The sequence below is a fragment of the Scyliorhinus canicula genome, chromosome 30, assembly GCF_902713615.1.
Source record: "Scyliorhinus canicula chromosome 30, sScyCan1.1, whole genome shotgun sequence".
In the NCBI taxonomy this organism is placed as follows: Eukaryota; Metazoa; Chordata; class Chondrichthyes; order Carcharhiniformes; family Scyliorhinidae; genus Scyliorhinus; species Scyliorhinus canicula.
The window spans coordinates 15,575,035-15,585,608 of NC_052175.1; the positions used below are offsets into that span (position 1 = coordinate 15,575,035).

The 10,574-nt window shown below is 43.8% G+C and overlaps 1 protein-coding gene across 1 annotated transcript in view; it reads left to right on the forward strand.

Annotated features, from left to right (window-relative positions):
* The window catches only part of gba (glucosidase, beta, acid), a 33,119-nt gene extending 23,347 nt beyond the window's left edge, over positions 1-9,772 (forward strand). The window contains 3 exon segments of the mRNA XM_038787186.1: positions 1,042-1,205; positions 1,758-1,874; positions 9,090-9,772. Coding sequence (XP_038643114.1) covers positions 1,042-1,205; positions 1,758-1,874; positions 9,090-9,195 — 387 coding nt within the window. The 3' untranslated portion in view covers positions 9,196-9,772.
* The last annotated feature ends 802 nt before the right edge of the window (positions 9,773-10,574 follow it).

Below are 10,574 nucleotides of genomic sequence, written 5' to 3' on the forward strand. Positions count from 1 at the left end.
GTGGGATTCTGGTATATATCCCGCAGTTAGCTTGGTCTTTGTTGTGATATCTGTGTGCTATCTTAATGGGGATAAATATAAACATTGTAACTTACTCTCCTCTGGATGTCTCCAAATGTCTGGGTAACAGTTGCATCGACGGGCAGCACGGTGGCACAGTGGTTAGCACTGCTGCCTCACGACGCCAAGGTCCCAGGTTCGATCCCGGCTCTGGGTCACTGTCCGTGTGGAGTTTGCACGTTCTCCCCGTGTCTGCCTGGGTTTCGCCCCCACAACCCAAAGATGTTGAGTAGACTGGGACTGTACTCGTTGGAATTTAGAAGGATGATGGGGGATCTTATAGAAACATTTAAAATTATGAAGGGAATAGATAGGATAGATGCGGGCAGGTTGTTTCCACTGGCGGGTGACAGCAGAACTAGGGGGCATAGCCTCAAAATAAGGGGAAGTAGATTTAGGACTGAGTTTAGGAGGAACTTCTTCACCCAAAGGGTTGTGAATCTATGGAATTCCTTGCCCAGTGAAGCAGTTGAGGCTCCTTCATTACATGTTTTTAAGGTAAAGATAGATAGTTTTTTGAAGAATAAAGGGATCAAGGGTTATGGTGTTCGGGCCGGAAAGTGGAGCTGAGTCCACAAAAGATCAGCCATGATCTCATTGAATGGCGGAGCAGGCTCGAGGGGCCAGATGGCCTACTCCTGCTCCTAGTTCTTATGTTCTTATGTGCAGGATAGGTGGATTGGCCACGCCAAATTAACCGTTAATTTAAAAAAATTAATTGGGTACACTAAATTTAAAAAAAAAGATTAATGGCTTCAGCGAAGGCTGCTGACTTAACCTCAACATCACCGGCCAATGGGGAATTGGCACCAATTCTCACTGGCTCCTTCGTGATCGTTAAAACAGAATAAGATATGTGGGTGAACCGAATGCACGGTAAAGTTGGTTCTGGGGAATACCAAGGAAGGGGCGGGGGAGGGGGGGGGGGGGGATAGACCAAGGTGTAAAATGCTAATCTTTGTTGTTTCTGACACATTCCAGAATATGAATAATTTTGTAACCGGTTGGACAGATTGGAATATTGCCTTGAACTTGCAAGGTGGTCCTAACTGGGTGAGAAACTTTGTAGACAGTCCAGTTATTGTGAACAGTAGTCAGGACACCTTCTACAAACAGCCTATGTTCTACCACATGGCGCACTTCAGGTAAGGACCACATGTCTTATGCATAATTTCCCAGTGGGTGGTGTTTGTACAGCTGCAGATATCAAAGATTAGGCATATTGGGTACCAAATAAAACTAGGCAAATGTTTCTTGCTATTCCTGATTGTAATATCCCGCATCGGGGCCTACGGGATGTGAATGCTCATCTTCCCTATGCTCCTTGTGGAGTACGAGCCATCCTGCTAGGGGCTGGTGTCTCTATTACCCAGTGTATATAAGGTCGGGCAGTACGTCACCGACCAGGAGAAGTACCCAGTGTGGGGGAGTGTAAATATACTGTTTGTGAATAAAGCTTAGTTCTTACTTTTACTCGGTTTGGTCTCCCGCGTCTCTTCTAAACTGGCGACGAGGAGTCGGACTGATCAGACAAGTGAAGCTTGTGGGGAACAGCCGTCTGCTCTTCAAGCAGATATTGGAAAAAAAAATTAGCGAGGAATGGCTGGGATCACTTGATCTTATTCTCTCCCATTTGGGGCAAAGCGGGTCTCTGGTGGGGTTTGGACGGTCTTTACTTCTGTTTACTTTCTCCGCAGTAAGTTTGTTCCTGAAGGATCTCTACGTGTTGGACTTGATGTCAGTGTGGCTACCGAGTTGGAAACGGTGGCCTTCCTCCGTCCTGATGGGAGTGCGGTCGTCAATGTGCTGAACTGGTGAGAACGGCTCGATGAGAAAGAGTTGGGATTTTTCAGAAGGCCATTCAGCCTTTCTCGCCCATGCCAAGTCTGTGGACCACTCGAGGCTCTATCCCCCAAGTTTATTTCACACAGCCATCCGTCCGATTTCCTTTTCAAATCATTCACTGGGCTGATTCTCCGGCCTCCGAACAGCTCGTTTCCCGGTGGCAGGAGACAGCGCATGTTTCCTGGCGGCAGGATTCTCGGTTCCTGCCGCAATCATTGGGAATTCCCATGGAAGCCATCCCCACACCACCGGGAAACCTGCGGGCGGGGGTACGCTGGCATGGGACCAGAGAGTCACACTGCCAGTGAACGGACAGAGCAGTCCTGCCATCCTCTGATTTCACCGCCCTGATTGGCAGTGAGTTCCAAGTCATTACCACTTGCTGCATCAGAAAAGGTTCTCTCTCACAACTCCCTTGCATTTCCTTCCCCAAACTTTACATCTGAGTCTCCTATTGCTTGTACCATAAGCTCATGGGAATAGCTTTTCCTTATCTACCTTATCTGAACAGGCCATAATCTTATATACCTCTATCAAATCTCTCCTCAATCTCTCTTGCTCCAAGAACTCAGTTTCTCTAACATAATCTTGCAGCTAAAATCTCTCAACGATGGAACCATCCTGGGCAGCACGGTGGCGCAGTGGTTAGCACTGCTGCCTCAGGGCGCCAAGGTCCCGGGTTCGATCCCGGCTCTGGGTCACTGTCCGTGTGGAGTTCGCACATTCTCCCCGTGTTTGCGTGGGTTTCACCCCCACAACCCAGAGATGTGCGGGGTAGGTGGATTGGCCAGGCTAATTTGCCCCTTAATGAGAAAAAATGAATTGGGTACTCTAAATTTATTGAAAAAAAAGAAAGAAAAAACAATGGAACCGTTCTGATAAATCCCTCTGCATCCCCTCAAAGACCTTCACATCCTCCATAAACTGTAGTGACTGAAACTGGATATAACACTCTAGTTGTAGGTGGATTGGTCACACTAAATTTCCCCTTAATTAGAAAGATAATTAATTGGGCACTCTAAATTTATTTAAAAAAAAATAACACTCTAGTTGTGGCCTCACCATAACTTTATAAAAGTTCAGTATAACGTCCCTGATTTTTACTCAATACCTCTATTTATGAGATCACTTGTGCTTTGCAAATCACTCTTGTCAATATGACCTGTCACCTTCCGTGATCTATGAATGTGAATCCGAGGTTACTCTTTAGAACTGTGCTATGAACTCTTATCTTTTCATCCATTCTGCCAAAATACATCGTCGAGCTCTTTTCGGTATTAAATTCCATCTGCCACTTGTCTGCCCATTCAGTTACAGTGGGCTGGTATCATCCTCACTCTTTGCCACAACTTTGGCATCATTACATAAGAACATAAGAACTAGGAGCAGGAGTCGGCCATCTGGCCCCTCGAGCCTGCTCCACCATTCAATGAGATCATGGCTGATCTTTTGTGGACTCAGCTCCACTTTCCGGCCCGAACACCATAACCCTTAATCCCTTTATTCTTCAAAAAACTATCTATCTTTACCTTAAAAACATGTAATGAAGGAGCCTCAACTGCTTCACTGGGCAAGGAATTCCATAGATTCACAACCCTTTGGGTGAAGAAGTTCCTCCTAAACTCAGTCCTAAATCTACTTCCCCTTACTTTGAGGCTATGTCCCCTAGTTCTGCTGTCACCCGCCAGTGGAAACAACCTGCCCGCATCTATCCTATCTATTAGCAATCTTTTGAAATGTTACTCTGTGTTTCAATGTCCAAGATATTTATATCTCTCAAAAAAGAGGTAGCCCTCGCCTTGAGCGTTGGGAAAACACCACCGACTACCATCCTCCAGTCTGAAAAATAACCAGTTACCGCTACTCCGTCTTCTGTCCTGAAGACAAGTTTTAAAACCCAAACTGACACAGGCAGTACTATTCCATGAACCTCAATTTTATAAACATTTATTATGGGCCAGGGTTCAGAGAACCCCAAAGTATATCCTGGAGTTCACCTGACCCACAACATTAAATAGATTTTGGTTATGGGGAGCACAAGGGCCCACTTTACAGGTGTGATGCAACAGAGATCTAAAGTATGTTTAAAACAAAACAATGTTTATTCTATGAATCCAGTTAACATTTTATAAACACACAATAATCATCTTATCAACTATCAACCCTGATAACCCCCCCCCGCTCAAAAGATACAGTACTCTATAGATAACCCGTAATAACTTTCCAAACAACATCCATAAGTCAAAACACCCTTTTTAACAAAGACAGCAGGTTTGCATTCCTTACAGAAACAGGTATGACTTTGAAATCATCAAGTGATCTGGAGGCATTCTTTAGATTGCAGAGAGAGATCAATACATATCTGCTTGGTTTGAATGCTGAAAGTGAAAATAAAACACAGAGCCAAAAAGAGCTCCCAGCTCAAAACGAAAGTAAAACGCAGAACATAGCCCAGCTCCACCCACACACTGACATCACTGCAGCCATTTGATAATGCACACTTTTCTTAAAGGGACATTCACATGACACCAGCCTATTATTTCTCGAATAAGGGTATCACATTTGCCACTCTCCAATCCTCTGGCACCTTCCTTATTCCAGAGGGCAGCATGGTAGCACAGTGTTAGCACAGTTGCTTCACAGCGAAGGGTCCCAGTTTTGATTCCCGGCTTGGGTCACTGTCACTGTTCTCCCCGTGTCTGCGTGGGTTTCCTCCGGGCTCTCCGGTTTTCTCCCACAGTCCAAATATTAGGCGGATTGGGCCATGCTAAATTGCCCTTCGTGTCCAAAAAGATTAGATGGGGTGACTGGGTTACGTGGATAGGGTGGAGATGTGGGCTTAGATAGGGTGATCTTTCTATGGGCTGGTGCAGACTCGATGGACTGAATGGCCGCCTTCTGCACTGTAAATTCTTGATCTAGTGAAGATTGTAAATTGGCCTTTCCACCACCTCCACCCACCACACTCCCGGACCAGGTGACTTATCACTTATCCAACCTTTCCAATATCTCCTCCTGTTCAGTTTTCACCCATCCGTTAATTACCTCTATAAACTCTACTTGCGCTGATGTAATTTTCCTTGGTAAGTACTGAAGGTAAGTGCTCCTCAGTATTCTAGGCTTTCCCTTTGTCTCTAAGCAAATATCATCGCTTTATCCCAAATTAGACCCATCCCACTTCTTATAACCAATTTACTATTTACATGCCTGTAGAAGAAGTTTGGATTCCCATTTATGTTGGTTCTCATTTAGTTCCCATATTCTCTCTTTGCCAGTTGCACTTCCGTCCTCACCTCTGTGGTGATATCATGGTTGTGTTGTAATTCACCGACTGACCAATAGGTGTCTCATTCGTATATAAGTGAATCTTGGAGTCAGGGGTCCTCAGACTGGCTGGAGAGCTGGGAGAGAGAGGTTGCTTGTGCATGATCATACTGTTATTCATCTGTTGTTTTGTATATAGTTGACCCACAGTTAATGGTAATAAATTGTTTATAGCTTTAGCTACAAGTGTACTTGTAATAAATCAGGCCATCCGACATGAACATTGGGTTACGGGTTACGGGTATAGGGTGGATACGTGGATTTGAGTAGGGTGATCATTGCTCGGCACAACATAGAGGGCCGAAGGGCCTGTTCTGTGCTGTACTGTTCTATGTTCTATGTTCTTTCCTCTTTGTTAAAATGCACCAATCCTGAAACTGAAGTATCAGTTCCTAAAAACCACCATTGTTCTTTGACACAGAAATTGGTGGTGTGGTGAATAGCGAGGAGGAAAGCCCCAGATTATGGGCCGATGTAACAGACTGGTTAGATGGGCAGAACAGTGGCAAATGGAATTTAACCCTGAAAAGTGTGAGGTAATGCATTTTGGGAGGACTAACAAGCTAAGGGAATGTACAAAGAATGGTAGGCCCGAGGAGCCACCGAGGAACCTTTGTGTGTATGACCATAGATCCCTGAAGGCAGCAGGTCCGGTAGATAGTGGATAAGAAGGAATGTTGCCTCTATTAGCCCAGGCATGCAAGAGCTGGGAGGTTATGCTGGAGCTGTATAAAACACTGGTCAGGTCCCAGCTGCAGTACTGTATCCAGTTCTGGTCGCCACACTAGAGGAAGGATGTGACTACACTAGCGAGGGTGCAGAGGAGATACACCAGGATGTTGCCTGGCTGGAGCGTTTCAGCTATCCAGGGAGGCTGGATAGGTTGGGGTTGTTTTCCTTGGAGCAGAGAAGGCTGAGGGGGGGACTTGATTGAGGTGTACAAAATTATGAGGGTCAGGGCGGCGCAGTGGATTAGCCCTGCTGCCTCACGGCGCCGAGGTCCCAGGTTCGATCCCGGCTCTGGGTCACTATCTGGGAGGAGTTTGCACATTCTCCCCGTGTTTGCGTGGGTCTCGTCCCCACAACCCAAAGATGTGCAGGGTGGGTGGATTGGCCGCGCTAAATTGCCCCTTAATTGGAAAAAATGAATTGGGTCCTCTAAATTTATAAAACAAAAACAAAAAATTCTGAGGGTCATAGATAGGGTGGAGAGGGAGGAACGTTTCCCCTCAGTGGAGGGTTCAATAGCCAGGGTGGTTATTGTCACCAGGGGGTGGTGGGAATCTGGAACTCACTGCCTGAAAGGGTGGTGGAGGCGGGAACCCTCACCGTGTTTAATAAGTATTTAGATGAGCGTTTGAAATGCTTCAGCAGACAAGGCTACGGACCAGGTGCTGGAAAATGGGATTAGAATGGATAGGTGCTTGATGGCGTGGACTAGATGGGCCAAAGGGTCTTTTTCCGTGCTGTAAAAACTCTACAACTCTATGGAACAGTTTTTCCCGTCAGACTTTTATCTCGGTATCCCATTGAAATGAGCCCTGTTCCAATTTAGAAGTTCTACTTTAGATCATTCCTTGCTCTTCTTGATTACCAAGCTGAACCTTATGACAGGGGGGGGCAACACGGTGGCACAGTGGTTGGCACTGCTGCCTCAGCGCCAGAGACTCTGGCTTGGTGCCCGTGGCGTTTTCACCTTCCTCCCCGTGTCTCCGCGGGTTTCCTCCACCTTCCTCCCACAACCCAAAGATGTGTAGGTTAGATGGATTGGGCATGTTAAATTGCCCCCGTGTGGGGTTATGGGGATAGGGTGGGGGATTGGCAGAGTGTTCATTCAGAGGGTGCAGACTTGATGGGCCAAATGGCCTCCTTCTGCACTGTAGGGATTCAATGACAGAGGATCATTCTTCCCCAAGTGTTCTCCAAAGGCACTTGATCTTTCTGTATGTAATGTTTACTGAAATTACATTCATTTGAACAAGTCTCCTGTCTGGGGCAGGCTCCAGACATTTATTCCTGTTTTATTGTGGTTATATTTTCTCTAAAATAACAGGACTGGATTCCAATTTCATATTTCCCTGGTCACACCGCACATGGTAAAATCCTCACTGAATGTGTGAATTGGATGTAAACTGATGCCTTGTATGAGGATCTTTGGTAATTGCAACTAGTAATGTTCACATTGGAGAACATGCAAGTGAAATTTTATAGTGCAAGATTATCAAAAGTACAGATAAAACTAAAAGCCATTGAAACTAATCACGGGTTTGAATAACAGTTAAAGACTCGCGGTGACAACAGGTACAACAGGTAAACTGAATTAAGGTTTGACTTTAAAGCTTGACGCTTATTGTGAGGGGTGACAGTAGAAGCAGATGGTGTTGACAGATTTTATTTAATTATTCATTTTATTAGCTTTAAATAAACTGTATGGTTAAGGTACAGTATAATAAATATAAAACACTTGTATGATTAAAAAAGATTAACCAAAGCACAAATTATGGGTGTAAGCTTTAAAAAAAAAATTATACACAGAGTTTACAACGTAAAGACTGGACACTAAAGAAATGGTTTCCCCATCCTACTGAAAACGCACAATGTGCCTTTGTAGCACGAGTGCAAAAGCTTCCTGGTTAATTTAAACAGTTTTAACATTTAAAAATAACACTAATCTACAGAAATAGTAAAGAATCTCTCAAGAAATCTTTAACTTACCTGTGATTCATTGATGATTTCCAAACTGCAGCGTAAACGGAAGAACAAGGTAAAACGCGGGACACAATGCGGTTTCATTCACAAATTTTAAAACTGTAGTAGTTCACGTGTTCTTACCTTGCGCACGTGGTAGGTCCATCCGGGTGCTGTGGAATCAGGTGATTTTTTCCCTTTGTTAATTTCGCCGGTAGTGTCTTTGCCATGATCAAACATGGCAGACGTAAAGTTTTCTGGGACATCATTTAACATCATCAAAAAGGTAATTGCAATTTTTTTTGTTAAAAATGTGGGCTATATTTAATGTTTTATGTTGTAATGTGTGCTGCTAATGTATGTTTATTTTATACTAACAAGACTGACTTGCCAACGGAGTTTAAAATTTTTTTTACATACCTTTTAAAATCGAGATCCAACGTAAATAACTGGGCACTAAAATTTACGAAATTTGCATTTTATTCCAGCACAAAAATGATAGACAACATTTAAAATAAGGAAATTTAATACTTTCCAGAATTAACCATTATTGATAAAATTGTGATAAACAGCAAAATCACTCAAATTCATTAATGAGAATGAATTATACAGCCTTAAGAACAAAGAGACATTTCCATGTCTCTAAAAAAAATGTGAAAATGTGGGGGACACGAATGATAAAGTTATAAATTTGAATAAAATCATCTTCTGTTTTTCTTTGACCCGAGTACATTTGAATACCCAAGTATAATCCTCATAATAAAATTAATTTGGGTGGTGTGTGTGTACATGAATTTAGCATAAAATATGCATGAAATGTGAATACCCTTTAAAACCACTCTTGGCCTCCAAAAAAAACTAAAAAAAACAGCAGAGATAGCAGTCGTTAATATTATTTTGTCAACTTTGAGGCTGAAGTAGTCTTTTATCAGTCCTGTATATAGCACCGAAAGATGTCAATGATGGTCTTCTACCTGTTGTGTACAGGGAGCTGACCGTGAGGCAGACCAGGATAATACAGTACGAGACTGGAGTGAACAGTTCCCTTTTAGCCACAGTGTACTGTACATGTCCAGGAACTGACATATACAAGACACAGAAAATGTTGATATAATTTTACCCAGATTAGAATTGTAAGAGCTGATGGGAATTTTTTCCTCTTGCTGTTTCAGGACTCCGAAAGACATTGATTTTGTGATCTGGGACCCAAAGCATGGATTTATCAAAGCACATTCACCTGCAAATTCCATCCAGTCGTATTTATGGAAATTGAACTAAATGTTTCACACGATGTGGCAGTGGAGTCATACCTGCAGCAAAAAGCCAATAACTGCATCGTGCTATTAATTGCACAGATTTGTTAATTTGTGCGTAATATTCTTCTCTCTGCTTTATTACACTGCCTCAAATTGTATTCAAGCTCCATTTATCATCAATGGAAAATATCAGGACTGCATATCATCAATGAAATAACCGTATCCACTTGTGATGCAGTGCTGGCGACAGTGAAGCAGACTTTAAACAACTTTCCTGTAACTGAGCAACTGCAGACCAGTCAGTTAAACTTTGATGGTGGGAAACTTCTAGAAACTATAATGCGGGACAGGATTAATAGTCACAAGGATAAATGCAGGTTAATTAAGGAGAACCATCGTGGATTTCTTCTGCATTTGATACAGAGCCACACAACAGGCCTGTGAGCAAAGTTACAGCTCGTGCAATAAAAGGGACACAGAACAAAGAAAAAGTACAGCACAGGAATAGGCCCTTTGGCCCTCCAAGTCTGCACCGACCATGCTGCCCATCGAAACTAGAATCTTCCACACTTCCGGGGTCCGTATCCCTCTATTCCCATCCTATTTATGTATTTGTCAAAATGCCCCTTAAACGTCACTATCGTCCCTGCTTCCACCACTTCCTCCGGCAGCGAGTTCCAGGCACCGACTACCCTTTGTGTAAAAAAACTTGCCTCGTACATCTCCTCTAAACCTTGCCCCTCGCACCTTAAACCTATGCCCCCCCGCACCTTAAACCTATGCCCCTTAGTAATTGACCCCTCTACCCTGGGAAAAAGTCTCTGACGATCCACCCTGTCTAAACCCCTCATAATTTTGTTGCCTCTATCAGGTCGCCCCTCAACCTCCGTCGTTCCAGTGAGAACAAACCGAGTTTATTCAACCTCTCCTCATAGCTAATGCCCTCCATACCAGGCAACATCCTGGTAAATCTCTTCTGCATCCTCTCTAAAGCCTCCACATCCTTCTGGTAGCAGAATTGAACACTATACTCCAAGTGTGGCCTAACTAAGGTTCTATACATGGACAGTAGCCACATGGACACAAAATTGGCAGAATGACATGAAACAGAGTAGTGGTTAATGGATGTTCCTCAGGCAGGACAAAGTGTTGTGGTAGAGTTCACCAGGGGTCAGCAATGGGACCCTTGATAAGCGTTAATAATCTAGACTTTGGTGTACAGGAAGATTTTCAAAATTTGCAGAAATACCAAACTTGGAAACATTGAAGCTCTGTACTGTCCTCACGGTTTGCAAAGGGCCATAGACAGCGTAGAGCTTCGCAGGAGCATAGACTGTGTAGAGTTTCACAGGCGCATAGACAGCGTAGAGCTTCACTGGAGCATAGACTGTGTACAGCTTC